The sequence below is a fragment of the Anomaloglossus baeobatrachus genome, chromosome 1 (genome assembly GCF_048569485.1).
Source record: "Anomaloglossus baeobatrachus isolate aAnoBae1 chromosome 1, aAnoBae1.hap1, whole genome shotgun sequence".
NCBI lineage: Eukaryota > Metazoa > Chordata > Amphibia > Anura > Aromobatidae > Anomaloglossus > Anomaloglossus baeobatrachus.
In genome coordinates this window covers 372,006,269-372,026,476 of record NC_134353.1, presented here as the reverse complement: position 1 = coordinate 372,026,476, position 20,208 = coordinate 372,006,269, and the positions used below count along the sequence as shown (strand labels likewise).

The 20,208-nt window shown below is 43.0% G+C and overlaps 1 protein-coding gene across 2 annotated transcripts in view; it reads right to left on the bottom strand.

The window, feature by feature from the left end:
- Positions 1-543: 543 nt before the first annotated feature.
- Positions 544-20,208, bottom strand: part of INTS10 (integrator complex subunit 10) — a 64,674-nt gene continuing 45,009 nt past the window's right edge. The window contains exons 11-18 of one of the 2 annotated variants that reach the window (XM_075352488.1): positions 19,235-19,317; positions 16,887-17,042; positions 12,040-12,148; positions 11,461-11,540; positions 10,721-10,883; positions 3,084-3,177; positions 2,581-2,658; positions 544-823 (exon numbers count right to left, since the gene is read on the bottom strand). In XM_075352488.1, the coding sequence (XP_075208603.1) occupies positions 667-823; positions 2,581-2,658; positions 3,084-3,177; positions 10,721-10,883; positions 11,461-11,540; positions 12,040-12,148; positions 16,887-17,042; positions 19,235-19,317 (920 nt within the window). In that variant the 3' untranslated portion in view covers positions 544-666. The remainder of the gene's footprint in view (positions 824-2,580; positions 2,659-3,083; positions 3,178-10,720; positions 10,884-11,460; positions 11,541-12,039; positions 12,149-16,886; positions 17,043-19,234; positions 19,318-20,208) is intronic. The other variant, XM_075352489.1, reaches the window with a different exon arrangement.

Genomic DNA, 20,208 nt, shown 5'->3' with positions numbered 1-20,208 from the left:
TGCTAGAGTGCATGGGCTCCTTCCAGGTATGATGTCATTTCAACACGCCCCCTATCACTTAGTATATGGGCTCCTTTACACTGCTCTCCCCGCCCATCAGCTATCCTGGCGCCTGTGATTGGATGCAGTCAGCTGACACTCAGGGTGTCTTACTGCACGTCTGAATAATCAGCAGCCCAGGCAGTGAATGCGAAGCCTGGGAGCAGCGTGCACCCATCCCGGAGCCTTGGTAAGTCCACCATACACGCGCTCTCCCATTCCTCTATCCTTTCTACCACCATTTTTAATCTCTGGTTCTGTTCCGCATAGACTTATATGCGGGCGGATTCCGATCCAGGTTTTTTTTTTAAAAAAAGAGAGCAGGACCCACTGGCCCCATTTTTTTGCGAGTCCGCCCAGCTCTAGTCAATCATGAAATTGATGTTTTGTCTTTTTATTAGAACGTTAATAGCAGAGTGCCTGATTGTCATTGTTGTAGGAGCCCTTAAAGAGAAAGGGATCCAAAAATTATTCATATTGCGTCATCCAGTAATGTAAAGACTGTTTAATGAAAAAGAACCTTTATTTACAATGACCACGCCAAGAAGACAGTAAATATACAAAACAGGACGATGTATGGACACATTGACCATATTATTTACATTAGCAGGCAATAAATTATAAAGGTTAAGCCAAGCACTGCAATAACAAAATCTTCTCATTGATACAAAAGTGATGCAAGACTATCATAAGATTTTCCGTGCAGCGGGACACCTGTCGTTCCATAGCCAGCCGGAAGTCTTCTTTCACTCCTTTTGTAATACCACGGGTCACCGTATGATGTCTGCCACAAAACAAATTTGTGTTAAAATTATAAATATAAATGGGTAGTTTTTCATTAAAAAGTGGATTTTCAGTTATTGAAGGTATATCTTATAGGGGTCAAAGTGTCGGGAAACTTTAGAAAACCTCGAACAATGGAAGTGCCAATGTTTTGGCAAGAGCAGAACGGAGGCAATGCTCTTCATAATAGACTTTATTTTCATCATCGTAAGGGATGGACCCACATAGCCAACAATCCATATAGATAGAAGGAATCCACAATAATGGCAGAAATATCCCTTTAGAGAAGGATGAATTGATGCCATCAGCAGTTTAACACATTAAAAATGCCAATTTTGGATTCCACCGCTCTGTCCTCCCCTTCACTCCACTTACCTTGTATTTCACACACTTAAGGGAAACTGCTACACACAAACCCTAGTTAAATATACCATAAAGCGGGATTATCTTCTGAAAGATAATTGTACTGGGACCCTAATGCCACGGAAAATAGATGCCCTTTTATTTACTATCTCAGCCTATCAGCATATTTCAGGAGCTTCCAGTAAATCGGTTATGTTCACATTGTGATTTAGGCTATGGGCAGTGGCTCTGTTGGGGCTTATGCCAGAAGTCGTAAAAAAAGAAATTCTGAAGTTTGCACGGATGAGGTCATTGACTGTAATGATAAAGACCGAGTCACACTGTGCTGTGTCAGATACGTTCTTTCAACGGTATAGGCAGATACTGTTGAAAGAACGTGTCTGACACAGCACAGTGTGACTCGAGTTGCAGTCATTTTGGTGCCCATTTCAGATACTGATAAAAATGATGGTAGACCGATCATGAAGTGCTCAGTCTGCATTAATAAAGTTAATGGCCCCATCAGCGCAAACATCTGAATTCTGTTTTCTAGTACTGGGAACATAAGCCCTGACGGCGCCACTAACAGTAAGCTAAAATGCAATGTGAATGTAGGCTTACACTACATCCCTCAAAATCTGGTAAGGAGCTCGACAAAATACAATATGCCACGGGAAAACCTAAATTATTCTCTTTTGCCTTAAAAAAAAAAAAAAAAGTAATTAAGACCTACACATGAAGGGCGATTTGTTATTGCATTTTCCATAAGCCCCTTTTTTTTAAGTCTGTTTTAAATGTATTCCCCTGTTTTATTTTTTTTTCCATGTTCACCCCAATGGGTGAAGTTTAAGGTATCCAAATCTTTTCACCTGGCTCATCATTTGCAAGTTTTCTGAAAATCACAAACTGTGTCAGATAATACACCAGCACCCCCTCCCCCCCCACAAAAAAAACCCGGTGTGAGTTTTTGTATGTCAGATATTTTGGTGCAACTTTTTCAGCTAGAAATTTGCAAAAAAGGTTCAGGTCGAAAATAAAGATCAATTTTGACTGCAGAAAACTCGAACCATGTGCACCATGTCGATGATTTTTGCGTCATATTCTTCAACAAATACAACAAGACAAAAGAGTAAAGTGAGTTAAAAAATAAAGACCAAATTGATGAATTGGGCCATAGTCCTTCCATTCCTTAGATAGTATAATGTATTCTCTTGTGTGATGGCCAGCTGACAACATACACCAGTCACTCATGTGGAAAATGCTGAATGTCACACCTTTACAGTCAAATGAAGAAGAAACTGAAATTATAAATATATGGGCAAATTATTGCACATCAAACATCGAGAACTATGGGGCTGTGAAAAAAAAATGTTGACGGACACAGCACATCATGAGCAGGCTTTGTGGACTTAGTACCTGTCACTGGTTGCTATGCTGGCCTGTAGGACAGGCATGAATTCTTGCTGCAGCAACCCCAGGGTAGTGCTAGAGCTCCTTCAAAAACAGCAAACAGTAATAACTCATCCTCAGCTGCAAAACACTACAGTGAAAAACATACAAGACTGTATACAGCACAGCTAGAAGGCCGGGATATTACTATTGCTCTCCAATACATTATGTTTCATGCTCCTGCCTAGAACAGACATAGGATCTAGACTATTGAGGCATTCTAGTTGTGGTCATTCCATAGGGACCACAGGACCTTCTGCCAAGTGCTTCACAGGAGATACGTAGTCCTGAATCTTCCACTTTCACAACTACTCCTAGGTGCTTTATGCATTAAAGGCTCTTAAAAGTATTACATTATTGAACATATATTTACTTCTTTCTTAGCTTACTCATCCAATTCCTTCATATTTAATACACTAGGCTAAACTATGTGTACAACAAGCAACAGAGATGTAATAAGAAACACTCACTTGAGCAGCACTCCTTGATTGGGGATCAATTCCAAGTGAATCTTACCCCCTTCCTGGGTCCGTAAGTAAGCAAACTCTTCAAGCATGTCGATGTCTGTGGACAAAATTGGCGTATGAGGCATGAAACATACCAATACATATAGAATGTTCAAGATTGAATGACTTACACACACACACACACACACACACACACACATACATACATATATATATATAAATATAAATAATAGTCATGGCCGAAAGTGTTGGCACCCTTGAAATTGTTCATGTTTTGACATATCCATGTTTTTCTCTTGTGTGTATTGGAACACCACAAAAAAGGCAACTTGGATATAATTTCATAAAAATTCCAAAAATGGGCTACACAAAATTGTTGGCACCTTTTCAAAGTTATGGGTAAACTTTGTTACAAGCACGTGATGATCGTTCATACTCTGGTATGGCAAGTAACAGATGTGAGTAATATGAAAATCACACCTGAAACCAGATAAAAAGGGACTAAGTTGACTCAATCTTTGCATTGCGTGTGCCACACTAAGCATGGAGAACAGAAAGAGAAGAGAACTGTCTGAGGACTTGGGAACCAAAATGGTTGAAAAATATCAACAATGTCAAGGTTGCAAGTCCACCACCAGGGATCTGAATGTTACGGCGTGCAACATAAATCAAGAAGTTTACAGCCCATGGCACTGTAGTTAATCTCCGTGGACGTGGCCATCAGAGAAAATTTGATGAACGGTTGCAACATAGAATAGTCCGGATGTTGGATAAGCAGACCCAATCAAGTGCCAAAGAAATTCAAGCTGTCCTGCAGATTTAGGATGCATCAGTGTGAACTATTCGATGACATTTGAATTAATGAAATTAAACGCTATGGCAGGATACCCAGAAGGACCTCACTGCTGACACAGACAAAAAAGCTAGGACTGCAGTTTAACAAAATGTAAGAAGGTGAGTAAACCAAAATCCTTTTGGGAAAGAATCTTGCGAACAGAGGAGACCAAGATAGAGGTGTTTTAGTAAAGCACATCATTCTACTGTTCAACAAAAACAGAATAAGGCCTACAAAGAAAAAAAAAAAAAAAACACAGTACCTACAGTCAAATATATTTTGGGATTGTTTTGCTGCCTCTGTCACTGGGTGCCTTGACTGTGTGAAAGACATCCTGAAATCTGAAGTTTTCCAAAGGATTCGGGGTCGCAATGCAGTGCCCAGAATATCGCATGGCGTTCTAGGTTATGGGTCTTCACGCAGGACAATGGCCCAAAACATACTTCAAGAAGCAATGGATGGAAACAAAGGGCTGGATTGTTCTAAGTGTCCAGCAAATAGTCCGGATCAAAATCCCATCGAACACTTGTGGAGAGATCTTAAAATTGCTGATGAGAGAAGGTACTTTTGAAATTTGAGATACCTGGAGCAGTTTGTAAAAGAAGAGTGGGCCAAAATTCGAGTGGAGAGGTGTAAGAAGCTTGTTGATGGTTATAGGAAGTGATAGATTGCAGTTATTTATTCCAAAGGGACGGCACCCAAATATTAAGAGGGTGCCAACAATTTTATCAGGCCCTTTGGAGTTTAGTGTGAAATTCAGGTAAATTTGCCTTATTTTCTGTGCTGTTCCAATACACAATTACGGACATATATATTATATATATATACACACACACACACACACACACACACACACACACACACACACACATACTACATATTTTTCTTTATGTAGCACCCACAGCAAGTATTTGTGATGTGTAAAGGAAATAATACATTGTTTTCTCAAAATTTTAAAAATGTAAATAGTGATATGCATTTCTATTGAGCTCCCCGAGTCAATAGTTTAAAGGACCACCAGTCTCTGCAATTACTACTTCAAGTTTTTTGAGGTATGTCTCTACCACCATTGCCCATTCTTCTTTGCAAAATTGCTCTTGCTCAGTGAAATTGGATGGGGAGCATCTGTGAACAGCAATTTTTAAGTCTTGTCACAGATTCCTAATGGAATTTAGATCTGGACTTTGACTGGACCATTCAAAACACATGACTATGCTTTGATCTAAACCAGAGGTGGGGAACCTCCAAGCCTGTGGGCCGTTTTCGGCCTGTGATGACTTTCTGCGGCCCCCGGGCATAATGCCAGGTACCGCAGTGCTTAGGAGGCAGCCACGCTTTTGCCGGCTGCCGATCCTTTAAATCCCAATGCGTGATGCGAGGACGCGCACCCATCTTGCATGCGTATATTAGAAGGTCCTCACACTGGCCTGTGCCAGCGTGCTCTAGGCTTACCTTGTGGGCAGGGTAAGCAGCGCGAGTTGCGCTGTGCTCCTGTGCCATAGAAATAAAAAAGCAGCAGTTTTACCGGCCTCCCCGCAACCCAATGCTGTCCTCCCAGTACTATGTGTAGTATTGTGTGTGCCCCTAGTGCTGTGTAGCCCCCACTGCTGTCCATGTGCCACAAGTGCTATCTGTGTCCCCCTGGTGACTTCTATACTCTCCCAGTGCTGTCCATACCACCTAATGATGTCCGTGCTCTCCCAGTGCTGTAGCCCCTCCTGTAATGTACATGCCCCCAGCCCCTCCTGTAATGTATATGCCCCTCCTGGAATGTACATGCGCCAGCCCCCCTGTAATGGATATGCCCCAATGTCTCCTGCAATGTTTATGCCCCCAGCCTCTCCAGATCAAGACAAACCTGGAAAAGCATTTGTGAGAAACAACATGATCAATATCACCTAACATCACAGCCGCACCAAAGAGAAACAGCTCCAGCCACCACAGTAGGGGTGAGTTAAATTGTTTGACCAAATATAGCAGGGTCATTTTGTGTGGCCCCCGAAGGTTGGTAGAAAATACCAAATGGCCCCTGGCAGTAAAAAAGTTCCCCACCCCTGATCTAAACTATTCCATTGAACATTTGTCAGAATCTTTAGGGTTGTTGTTCTGCTGGAAGGTAAACTTGCACCCCAGTCTGAAGTCTTACAGCTGCTAAAAGGTTTGCCTCCAAGATTGCCAAGTAATTAGCTCCATCCATCTTCCCATCAACTCTGAACAGCTTTCCTGTCCATGCTAAAAAAAAACAAAAAAAAAAACAAAGAAAAAAAAACCATCACCACAGTATGATGCTGCCACCAGGTTTTACGATGGTGATGGTCTTTTCAGGGTGATATGAAGTGTTAGGGTTTGCATGTTGCATTTAGCCAAAAGAGTTCTAATTTAGCCTCATCGGAACATAGCCATTTCACCAAGGACGAGACCAAAGACCTGTGCACACAATCAGGACACGCTGCCTTCTGGACGCAGCATATGCTCTCCTGTGGAGCAGAGAGGAGACCGCAGCTGCCCATGATCACGATCAGTGTTCGGGAAGCTGCAGACTGTGTCGCTGTTCTCCCTGCGGCGAACACTCGGGGCTCCGCAGCATAAACTGATAAGCGATGCGGCTTCCCGAGCTGCAGCATGTCAGTTTACGCTGCGGGAAAAACAAGCACAGTGTGCATGGGATTACTATAAATCCCAGCCACTGTGCTTGTACTATAGAACACAGTTTTGGACGCAGCGAAAAAACACACTGCGTTCAAAATGCTGTGAGCACTGATCGTGGGCACGCACCCTAAGGACACCAGGGACAAATTGTAGACCTGCACAAGTCAGCAATGGGTTACAGGACAATCGGCAAGCAGCTTGGTGAGAAGGCAAGAACTGTTAGCACAATTTTTACAAAATGGAAGAAACACAAGATGACTGTCAATCTTTTTTGGTCTGGAGCTCCATGCCAGATCTTGCTGCATGGGGTAAGGATAATTTTGAGAAAGGTTAGGAATCAGCCCAGAATTACACAGGAGGACCTAGTCAATGACCTGAAGAGCTTGCACTCATATATATATATTAGTGCTCACTTCAGTTATCCTATTCAGTTATATGTAGTTTTTTTTCTGAATGTGAACACAGCTCCGCCCCTTTCGGCCATGTTTTTTCCATCTCCTATATAAGAAAGTCCTTAGTTACCCCTCTCCACCCATAGCAGTTTTTAATTGCAATGAGATGACACACAGTTAGGGTCACAGAGCTAGGGACCCCAATATAGAGATATGCCTTGACGAGGCTTTGGGGCTCAGTTACATTGATCAATGCGATTGCTAAATATCTCCTTTTTCCTAATATTCATAGCAGGTATGCAATTCATTATTCACATGTTCAAATTAGCAAGTAGCATTTTTCATTGTATATTCCAATATTTGTCCATATGCTTGAGGCATTATACCATTATCTAAGTTTGATGTGCAGCCTTATTCTTATATATAGTATGTATTTTTGGCTTGCACTCATATATATATATTAGTGCTCACTTCAGTTATCCTATTCAGTTAAATGACCTGAAGAGAGCTGGGACCCAAGTCTCAGAGATTACAGTTAGTAAGTCAATACGCCGTCATGGATTAAAATCCTGCAGTTCACACAAGAGCTCCCTGCTCACGCCAGCAGATATCCATGCCCGTTTGCAGTTCGCCAATGGCCATCTGAATGATCCAAAAGGAGGCATGGGAGAAAGTCATGTGGTCAGATGAGACCAAAATAGAACCTTTTGGTATCAACTCCACCCGCCATGTTTAGAGGAGAAAGGAGTACAACCCCAAGAACACCGTCCCAACCATGAAGCATGGGGGTGGAAACACCATACTTTGGGAGTGCTTTCCTGCAAAGGCAACAGGACGACTGAACTGTATTGAAGGGAGGATGGATGGGGTCATGTATCACAAGATTTTGGCCAACAACCTCCTTCCCTCAGTAAGAGCACTGAAGATGGGTCGTGGCTGGTTCTTCCAGCATCACAATGGCCTGAAACACAGCCAGGGCAACTAAGGAGAGGCTCTGTAAAAAGCATTTCAAGGTCCTGGAGTGGCCTCGATAGTCTCCAGACCTGGGCCCAGTAGAAAATCTTTGGAGGGAGCTGAAACTCAATGTTGCCCAGAGACCGTTCCGAAACCTGAAAGATCTAGAGAAGATCTGTTTGAGAAGTGGACCAAAATCCCTTCTGCGGTGTGTGCAAACTACAGGAAACGTCTGACCTCTAATGTTTCTGTACCAAATATTAACTTCTGTTTCTCTATTGTATAAAACATATATTGCATGAAATAAAATGCAAATTGTACGATTTTTAAATAATGTGATTTTCTGGATTTGTTTTTTCTGTCACAGCTGAAGTGTACCTCCAATAAAAATTACAGACCTGTCCATTCTTTGTAGGTTGGAAAACTTGCAAAATTGGCTGTGTATAAAACACTTATTTTCCCCACTGTAAAATATTATATAAAATATATATAATATATATCTATATCTATATTTAGGAATTTCTATAAATTTTGATTTAGTTTTTTTTCTTGTTTAAATTTTTTACTGTTAAGGTTTCATAAATTAACATGTTCAATGAATTCTCCAGGTTACTCTGGTCGTTTAAATACATAGTATGTGCAGATTTTTTCCCTTTGCATGTATACCAGAGAATATACCGTATTTTTCGGACCATAAGACGCACTTTTTTTTCCCCAAATGTTGGGGGAAAGGTGGGGGTGCGTCTTATGGTCTGACTATAGGGCTGCAGCTGGCAATGAGGGTGCTGCGAGTCATCGGGGGCACGAGCAGGCAGCAGTAGCGCCTGCCGTGACCACGTGGGCCCGCTCATTACATATGCACGCCCATCCTCCCGCCCATCTCTCAGTGCAGAAGCCTGCGCTGACAGGTGGGCGGGAGGACGAGCGGGGACGCGCGCATAGCAAAGAGCCGGCCGCATGATCACCCCTGGCAATTACAGCCTGGAGTGATCATGTGCGGCTGTATTCACTGCCCCCCGCGCGTCATTACCAGCGCGGGGTGCAGTGAATCAGTACACTCACCCGTCCCCGTGTATGGAGCCGCCCCCCTGCTGCACGCGATGTCTTCCTGTCTGTGCCGGTCAGCTGATCTGTGCTGAGCTGGTCAGCTGATCGGCACAGACAGGAAGACATCGCGATGCAGCAGGGGAACGGCTCCACACACACAGGTCAGTTGGCGCAGAGAGGAAGATGATCGGTGCTGGAGGGAGTGAGGAAAAGGTGAGTATAAACGTTTATTTTTTTGTCTGTGCTATAGGATACAGGCCATATACCAGGATGGTATATGAGCACGATGGGGGCATATAGCAGGATGGGAGTATATGAGCAGGCAGGATGGGGGGGTATGTGAACAGGATGGGGGGTATATGAACAGGATGGGGGGTATATGAACAGGATGGGGGGTATATGAACAGGATGGGGGGTATATGAACAGGATGGGGGGTATATGAACAGGATGGGGGTATATGAACAGGATGGGGGTATATGAGCAGGATGGGGGTATATGAGCAGGATGGGGGTATATGAACAGGATGGGAGTATATGAACAGGATGGATGGGGGAATATGAGCAGGATGGATGGGGGGTATACCAATAGGATGGGGGTATATCAATAGGATCGGGGTATATGAACAGGATGGGGTATATGAACAGGATGGGAGTATATGAGCAGGATGGGAGTATATGAGCAGGATGGGGGAATATGAACAGGATGCTGGTATAGGAGCAGGATGGGGGTTTATAGCAGGATCATATACAAGGCAGGAGGATCATTACCAGGATGGGGTACCTTAGTAGAGAATTTGGGGACATTACCCCCATAACAGTGTCAGCAGCAGATCCTCGCCCCATAACAGTGTGTCATGACCACATTTTTTGCTTAAAGTTTTATTTTCCCATTTTCCTCCTCTAAAACCAGGGTGCGTCTTCTAGTCCGAAAAATACGGTAGATCTCACATGAAAAGCAAGATGTAATCTTTTTTCTATTTTTGTTATTTAGATAACTTGTTTACCTTTTTTCCCCCGCACTGTAACTGAGGCATCCATAGGAGCCATGGTTACAGGGTAAAACAACAGACTATATAGCGTTTGACAGAGCCGATCTGGGTCTGCATTGGCCCATTAGCCATTTTATATCAGTCAGACACTTAGCAATCAGGTTCTACAGAACAGAAGCATTGGCATGGTTTCTATACACTGTATAGTGCTCATTTAACACATTGTAGCTGGTGAAATGCAAGACCGAAGCGGTAATAAATATCTTCTGTCTTCCCTACGAAGTCTCTGGCTGTAGCTGACACCAATTTGCAGGGTTAAAGATCCTGCAATCTATCAAGAGCAACGTAGATTTACCATATTGCAGGGTTAAAATCCCAGGACCAAACAGGGTAAATTTACAGCACTTGGTCCTTATGAGTTTAAAACAGTATTTTCTTTTTTTGGGTAGTGAAATGAAATCTATTGTAGAAAATTATTGTAGATATTAATATACAATTACTTATAAAGACAACAGCATTAGAATAGGAGTTTGGCGGATCATAAGATCTAGTCTTTCATTCACTAGTGACCATGATGCACTGCATTACATTAAGTAGAACATGGTGCGCATAGACCTTCCATTGAGCCTGTACACACAGTTTTGGTACCAAACATTTTACCCTAATAAGTTCATTTTTAAAATTACTATGGCCATGGCAAGCCAGAAATTCCTTTACAGGTATGAGTACAAATAGTAGATGCAAGTCTAGAATGTGAAAATAATACAAACATACTTGTGATGTAGTTGAAAAAGTTTTCATATTGGAAGTTTCCTTGCTGGCAAATCCTTCCTATAGCTTTTAAGAATAGGTTCTCTCCTTTAGGCCAGTCTTGCTGCAGTAACACAATCAGGTGACCAAGAGCCATGTCGTCTCGGTTATCAGAGAAGGCTCTAATCTAAAAAACAAAAAAACAAAACAAAACAAAAAAAAAAAAAACCAAAAAGGGGCAAACATTAGCCATTGCATCCTTATGTACAGGTGGGACAGAATTATGTTCTGTACTGACTGGTATACAACAAAACAAAAGGAAACTTTTGGCTATAAAAGAGAACAGATGACATGTTTCATTACCTACAGCATTCTCCCAAACATAATTCCCATTATAAAGTCACAAAACGTATAAACATCAGTAAGGAAGCCTAAATCATTAAACTTTGGCTAATAGTGATAACCGTTTAGCATTATAGGTAAATATGCCAATAAAGTAGGTTTCATTATACTAAAAAGTTTGACCCCTTTGGACAATTCCATCTCTTATAAGCTAAATACAAGTTGTCCTACTACAGCCAAAAATGAATGGAAATCGATGAATGTTTGATGATTTATCAGCAGCGCCCCTGCAGGGAAAGAGAAAGACTGCACAGTTCATTTAAAGTCAATAGGCTGCATGTGAAACTCACGCAGGACAATTTTGTAGGCGTTTTCTATGGCGCATATAAGACAGGTCTCAATAGAGTACCCCTCTTCCTTACCTTTACGCTTGCCAATAACAGCTGGAGACAATAAGGCATTACGCATTTACTAGTGCAAGGCAACAGCTTGAGGTCACAGCCTAGAATCAAACAAGATTACTAGTTTAGTATTCTAAATGTTCTTAATGTGTTACACCCCAAGATGACCCTTATCGAGGCAAAGGCTGCAGCTCTGAAGAAAGCACATAAAAAAGAAGCGATGAACGCACATGCAGCATGGGACTGCGGTATCCACTCCAATCCAGTTGGGGATTTCAAGGTTCCCTTATCGGGACTGGAGGGGTCCAAGGGATCAGAAACCCATCACCTATCCTGTTGTATTCTTCTAATATTGGGAAAGCCCTTCAATCCATATATTATCAGTACTCCGTGTATGCCATTATCAGAAGGGGTAAAATTACATCAAAACTGAAAAGCTATGCCCTATTGAAATCAGTCACCGGTATGTCAACCTCAGTTTTTACTTTGAAGGACGCAGCTTTCTTTGGTAACATCTCAGAATACCTGTTATATTTACACCAGCAGAACAGATCCTAAGGGGTCCTAGAAACTACAATAGGATGTTTTACGGCTATGTACCTTTCCTAAATTTAGGCTTAAGTTTGGATTGCTCGTCCTTGCTCTTGGAAACTTCTTGTGGTGGTGGTACAATAAAACTCATTAGATCCAGGACCTTCTCACATGTTAGCTAAAAGGAGGAGAAAACAAAATATTACTTTTCTGTATTATTTAAATACTGGAAATTAAAACAAAAATTCAATTTTTTGTGATTTTCTACTTCGTATTTATGCTTATATGAGAAAAAGAACTGAAAAGTTGGTTTGATAAAAAGGCGATTTCTAATCAAGGAAATGAGAATGACAACATAAATAAGGCTTTGTTCGCACTAGTGACTGATTCGCAGCTGCCAGAGAAATCTCTCAGACAACACAGGAACATTTGTTAGGAGCCAAGTGCTTCTGTGCACAGACCGGGGGGGGGGGTCAGAAAAGATAGCTGTTTGCCAAAATGCTTTAGGTCGCTTTCACACATCAGTTCTTTGCCGTCAGGCACAATCCGGCGAATTGTGGATAAAACGGATCTGGCGTTAGATCCATTTTATTCCCCATAGACTTGTATTCGCGCCGGATGGCCTTGCGCTGCATGCGGCGTCCGCAGAGTCCAGCGAAATCTCTTCGTCCGGCTTCTGGAAAGGATGCAGCATGGTACATTTTTTGTCTCCGGCAATAAAACGGACCACGACGGATGTGGCGCCATCCGGCATATTGTATAATGGAAGCCTATGGGCACCGGATCCGTCGTCATCTGGCATATGATGGAATCAAACGACGGATCAGGTTTTTTTAACTGAGCATACTCAGTTTCACAACGGATCTGTCAAAAAAACGGAAGGAACGCATGGGGAAAAAGTGATGCAACGGATCAGTTTTTTTCGCCGGATCCGTCGCATCAGTTTTTTTGCCGGATTGTGCCCCACGGCAAAAAACTGATGTGTGAAAGTAGCTTTAGCTGACCACTATCTTATGTGTATGGGGGCCTTAAAGGGAAGGTGTCGTTCAAAAAAAAAAAAAAATTTCAATAACTGAAAAAATGTAAAGTATTAATGTTATGTTTAAATAATATTATTTGTTTTTAATTGAGCAAAATATATATAAAAAAAAAAAAAGTTTGATATTTTCCACTGTTAAACACTAGGGGGAGCAGCTGCTGAAATCCTACAGAAATCCCACTGTAGAAATAGCCTGCATTACAGCTGCAGTAAAGTGGGCGGAGTCTGCTCTCCTGTGTGTGATGTCACAGCTCCCCTTCCCAACCTGGGTGCTTCCAAAGGAACAGAGAATGAAATTTAGGATCACAGTGCGGAGCCATTTTTTCTGGTGACCAGAAATGTATAAAGTGTTACCAAGGACAGCAGGAGTATCACAGGATACGTTTAGATACACAGCTCAGCAGACAATATCACACAGGATAGGATTAGATACACAGCTCAGCAGAGGGTATCACAGAGGATAGGATTAGATACCCAGGTCTGGAGACAGTATCACACATGACAGGATTAGATACACAGCTCAGCAGACTATCACACAGGAGAGGATTAGATACATGGATCAGCAGACAGTATCACATAGGAGAGGACTAGATACACAGCTCAGCATGCAGTATCACACAGGATAGGATTAGATACTGTCTGCTGAGTTGCTGTATCACACAGGAGAGGATTAGATACACGGCTCAGCAGACAGTATCACATAGGACAGGATTAGAGGGGGAGCGGGGGGTGTCAGTGGAGACCGTAGCAGCGGCAGAGGGGGAAGAGGGGTGCTGGTATTCACATGCTCTGCATGCACACAAACAAACACACACAGCTCTGCTGCATGGACGCCGGCAATGGGGGGAGTGCGGGGCTGGGTAGAGCGGGGGGAGGGGGTGTCAATGGAGATGGTAATCCATCGCTGCACGCCGCCCCAGCTGTCAGTAACGGCACTGTTCTAGGATCTGTTAGGATGGTACTGCTTGGTCTTTCAGATCCTGGCTGTAGGGGAAAAATGCAGCCCAGCCGAAAGCGTGGGCTATGGAAAAATGGCGGCTGAACACACCCACGGCTGTGAATTGGGCAGCCCACATAGGCGTTACCATTTCAGGTGTAATAGTACTAAAAGGGTTGGAATCCGACTAGTATCGCTTATGTCCATGAGGTTCTGTAAATTGGGCCTGCACTGTCGTGCTAAAACTTGGAATGTAAAATGGCAGCCCCCATTGCCAGCATTATAAAAACTGAAAGACATATTTAAAGCAAGATAATATTATAACTGCATGTTATCTTACAAGTAATCATTGTTTGGATTAGAGAAATCCGCGACACCTTCCCTTTAAAGTAATGCTCATCTGCTATGGCGATTGCAGGAAAATCTCAGGACGCACCAAAGTAACTTATGCATGGTGAGAAGAACTGGAAGGCTGAGTTCACATGTCCAGAAATCATCCATTAGAAGATTAGAAGAGACCCAGCAGCAATCCATTGGCAAAAAAGTGGCGCAAACACAACTTATGTCCCCTTTTAATAAACTGATTTCAGCTGGATCAGTTTGTGTTTTTTTTTTTTCAACATTGAAGTCTATAAAAAATGGATCCGTTAATTAGCCATCTGATTTTCTTTCATTTGAAAAGGATCCATTTTTTGCTTACTGGATCAGTTTCAAATGAAAGAAATTTGAAGGCTAATTAATTAATGGATCCGTTTTCCATAGACTTCAAGGTTAAAAAACAAACAAACCCAAAACACTGATCCAGCCACAACTAGTATTTAAAAAACAGACATGGGAGCAAGGCCTGAGCAGCATGCAGTGTGAAAAAGAATGATGGCACTTCCTAACGTGAACAAGTGCACACGGAGCATGAAACTTAACAAAACAGAGACAGTTGCACTCTGTAGTGTTTAGATATACCGTATTTTTCGGATTATAAGATACTTTTCCTCCCAAAAATTTGGGAGGAAAATGAAGGGTCTTAAAATCCGAATGTAGCTTACCATGGGGTGATGAAGAGGGGTAAAAGGAGGCAGGGGAAATGCTGTGCGGTGTGCTGCTGCCGACGCTGCTCTGTGCGGTGCTGTTCTGCGCAGGGCTGCTCTGTGCAGCGGGCAGTCATTATGAAGATGTCGACCTCAGTGCTTCAAATAGTGGCGCCTAGAGTCAGCAGTGGCGCAGATGGAGCTCTCAGCTTAAGCTCCAACCTGCGCACGGCTCCAACCTGCGCACGCGCCGACTCCGGCCGCCATTATTTTAAGCCCTCACCGCCGACATCTTCAGAATTACCGGTGCCTCACCAACCACTGCACAGAACAGACCCGCGCCAAACAGAGCAAAACAGAGCGGCGTCACCAGCCCCGCACAGAGCAAAGCCCGCAGCAAGTATCTAGGCCCCCCTCTGTACCACTTGCAGCATCACAGTACTCCAGTACCACCTCTGCCTGCTATGACCCCAGCTCCACTGTTGCCCCCTCTCCCTGGTAAGACACCACCGGATTATAAAACGGACCCAATATTTTTTTTTTACTTTTTTTTCTTCAAATTTGGGGTGCGTCTTATAATCCGGTGCGTCTTATAAAACGAAAAATACTGTATGTAATAATGAATATAGGAATATAGACATGCATTACCGCTATGAAAACCCCACAAAAATTGAGATAATTAGCACACAAAAATGGCCCGTTTTATGAGCCCAATTGCCAGCGGCAACATGCAGAAAAGTAACAAATATAGATAGCATATGAAGGAGAATGCTTTTTTGCCTAACAGGGTATAGAACAAGGCGGAATTATTTCTACGTTTTGCAGGCTCCTCTTGCATGAATTGGAAGTTAATACTTTCATCAGTTCGGCAAATATCCTCTAGTGAGGCCCACAGACTTTGATACATTTATTTGCTACATAGAATATATAGGACCCCCTCAATTTCCGCATAGATTCAGGGTTTAGGGAGGATGATAGTTGTCCTAGGTGTGAAATGGCACCTGCGGATATTATGTATATGTTTTGGAATTGTGTTTGGTTGGGGCGATTCTGGAATGATCTGTTACATTATTTGAAGACGTATTTCCGTTGCATATTATATCGAAACCTTTGGTGTGTACTGTGCCACATAGGTGAGATAACACGATGAAAGAGTATATACTTCAGGGAAATTGGCTCAATCAGGCCAGAAAACGTATTGCTTCCAGGTGGAATGGTCCAACTGTCCCGGAGCGAAAAGAACTGGTAAATAAAATAAGCTTCTCTATTAGAATGGAAGAAGGCTGTACAGAAAACACAAAACTGGATAAATGTGAGGCAATATTGGACACATGGGGGCATACCATGAACACCTTTCCTCTTCAGTAGCTATAGTGAGGTACGTACTGTTTAATCTTATTCCAATTAATCCAGTGAATCCTAATGATCTTTCCTTTGTACGTTTTGTAATTCAAGCTAGCCATGTATCTATTGTTTGTATCTTGTGTGAAATACACATGTACTAATTGTTTACGTAGGTGATAAATCTTTGACCAGGAAAGGACAGAGATTTGTAGTTGTCAATTTTGTATCTGTTAAAAAATTAATAAAAAATAATCTGATAAAAAAAAAAAATAATGAATAAGTAGTATCTGCACAACTATTTTGCAAACGGGTTGCTGCTTGATCCGTACTAACGAATGATTACTGGAGATGTAAATATAGCCCTACTTTGCAGCACTGGGGTTCTGGGTGCAAATCGCACCAAGGACAACATCTGCAAGGAGTTTGTATGTTCTCCTAGTGTTTGTGTATGGATTGGGAGGAAACCCACGCATACTAAAAAGAAGGTAGTTGGATATTGAGCCCTAATGGGGGACTGTGAGGATGTCGGCAAAGTGCTGTGAAAAGAAATAATTTTTTTCTAAATTCCAACCTTATATTCCCCTAGGGCAAAATGGCAGGCTGCAAGTTGAATAAGAGACCTCTGCTGTTCCAAGTTTCCTTGATTTATCATTTGTGGTGTTGGTGAAGGAGGCCCTTGCAGTGCAGCCATGAGATGAAGACTGTTGATTGCTTTCTTGTGTTGTCCCTTTAAAAAGAAAAAAAAAGTATATATCAAAGAACCACCACAAGCGCTCTCAAAAGCCAATTAGTATGAATAAAAATAAAAAATATATACTGTATTTTTCGTTTTATAAGACGCACCGGATTATAAGACGCTCCCCAAATTTAGAGAAGAAAAAAAAGGAAAAAATATGGGGTCCGTCTTATATGTCGATGTTGTCTTATCGGAGGGGGGCGGCAACGGTGCTGGACCTGGGTCACAGGAGATAGAGGCTGTGCTGGCAGCAGCGGCGGGTCAGTGGTGGCAGCGGCAAGTCAGTGGTGGCAGCGAAAGCTGCAGCGGTTGTGTGGTGGAGCAGGTTGGTGCGGCGAGTAACCCAATCTGTCCGCGGTCCGGGCTTCAAAGAAATGGCTGTCATCCAAGAGCTCCATCTGCGCACGCGCTGACTCCCGGTGCCATCATTTGAAGTCGGGACCGCGGACAAACTAGGAAACCCGCCGCACAGCCACCGCAGTTCGCACAGCCACCCGGCCGCCCACACAGAGAGGCAGCCTGCACGCACTGACAGGCACCCTGACGGCTACACAAAAAGCCGCACGCCGCACAGACAGCCGCCAATTCACCTCCTGGTAAGCTACGGTATATTCGGATTTTAAGACGCACCCCTCCTTTTTCTCCCACATTTTTGTGAGGAAAAGTGCGTCTTATAATCCGAAAAATACGGTATATGTTAATTTTTTACCTTTACCTAATTACATATGGGGTAAATGGGGGTGGATTTCAACTTTAGTTTTTGTTCTTTAAAGTGAATCAGTCACCAGGTTATTGCCCCTAATCTGAGACCAACATAATGTAGGGGCAGAGATCCTGCTTCCAGCGATGTGTCGCTCACTGGGCTGCATAATGCAGTTTTGATAAAATCGCTGATTAATCAGCAGTAGATCATTACAGCACTACTTTGTGTGCTGCAGGTAGTCCAGCATGTTCATGAGCTCTGTATAACTGCTAGATCTGCAGCAGAGAAAACATTGATTTTATCAAAATGACAGCAAACAGCTCAGTAAGTGACACATCGCTGGAACCAGGGTCTCTGCCCCTATGCTGCTCTCAGATAGGGGAGCAAAAAGCTGGTGACATATTCTTCCCTTTAAATACTTTTTGATAAATGTTTGTATTGTGTATTAAAGGGGTGGTCCAAAGGCAAAAGGAAATCTCATTTAAATCCCTGTCTAGTTCATGCTAGAATCCATGTAATTTTCTAATATATTTGAATTAAAGTTCCTACCGTTCCCTAAATACGCTAACTGCTATTCTATTGTGCAAACTAAAATGTCAGAGTAGCAGAAACTGTGGCAGTGACCACAGCCTCTTTCCCTCCCTAAAACGAAGCGCCATCATGACGCTTGTCAGGGGTTGGTCTGTCCCACTGTGTCACTCCCTGTGCACTCTGCAATCTGCACAGTGCTCGCTCGGTTATCAGTTCAGATCTGTAATAATCAGCCGGTAACAGATCGAGGTCTATACCAGACATGCAGGAGACTAGCGGCACCCCGCTGGTGACGTCACTGGTCTCAGGGAGGGGATAGAGGCTGCCAGAGACACTGATCCCTGATGATGCTTTATTTGAGTATCCCAGCATGCACTAGAATTCTCAAACAAATCATCATCAGACAGGACATAGAAAAAATACAACATAGTGTAGTTAGGGGACGGTAGGGAATTTTTAAACACAAGTATATTACAAAATAGCTTAGATTATAGCATCAAATTGCTAGGGATTTAAATGAAATTTCCTTTTGCCTTCGGAACACCCCTTTAATCTTCTTAGGGTATATTTAATTACTCTTCTTAGGGAACTTGCGATCCTCTGTTCACCCCATACAATACACTGCAATACTATAGTACTGCAAAATTGATGATTTCTATAAAACCCTGTCACATCTTTGCCACTTGGTGTAGCATCTTAACCCACACATTCTTTTACATGAAACCACGCGCCTTTCCAGCTACACCAGTCCTTTGTCCAGCTAGCCACAAGGTGTCTAAAAACACAAATCCCCAACAAGCCTGTCCTCCCAGGAGGGTCACTTTCCAAATAAGAGGTACTAGGAGTCCTTTGTATATCAGGGCACACAAATAGCTTAGACCTCAAATAATAAATGTTCTCAGCTGCCTACAGATAACATCTACTATAATAAAGATAAAAAAGCACTTACCTGATAAATGACCATATCGGTTAGGAATATCCTTAGCCATAACCAAGTGTCAGTCTTCCACGGTAAACAAATTCTGGAGAATTCTAATCATTCACGAAGTGGAGAGCAGTCATGATTTGCAATAAAACAAACAAGAAAAAAGAGAATTTTGTTTACTTACCGTAAATTCTTTTTCTTATAGTTCCGTAATGGGAGACCCAGACCATGGGTGTATAGCTTCTGCCTCCGGAGGACACACAAAGTACTACACTAAAAAGTGTAGCCCCTCCCTCCGAGCATATACACCCCCTGGATAACCAAATATAGCCAGTTTAGTGCAAAAGCTGAAGGAGAGAAGCCACCCACAAGTAGAGATAGAGCAAGAACCGGAACAACCGGAGCCTCTGTCTACAACAACAGCCGGTGATAAGACGCGGAACAAGAAACTGGCAACAGGGAGGGTGCTGGGTCTCCCATTACGGAACTATAAGAAAAAGAATTTACGGTAAGTAAACAAAATTCTCTTTTTCTTCATCGTTCCTATGGGAGACCCAGACCATGGGACATCTCAAAGCAGTACATGGGTGGGAATAAACAGAAAACTGAGAAGTAGGCGAAACCTAACTTCGCAAATGGGCGACAGCCGCCTGAAGGGTGCGTCTGCCCAAGCTCGCATCTGCCGAAGCATGAGCATGCACTTGGTAGTGCTTCGAAAAGGCATGCAGACTAGTCCAAGTGGCAGTCAGACAGACCTGCTGAGCCGTAGCCTGGTGCCTGAAACCCAAGAGGCACCGACAGCTCTGGTCGAGTGTGCCTTGATCCCCGGCGGGGGAGGCACTCGAGTACACTGGTAGGCATCGGAAATGGCCGACCCAATCCAACAAGCTAGGGTCGGCTTAGAAGCCGAGAGGCCCTTACGCCGACCTGTGGTCAGCACAAAAAGAGAGGTGCACCGCCTAAAAACAGCGGTGCGAGACACATAGATCCGGAGCGCC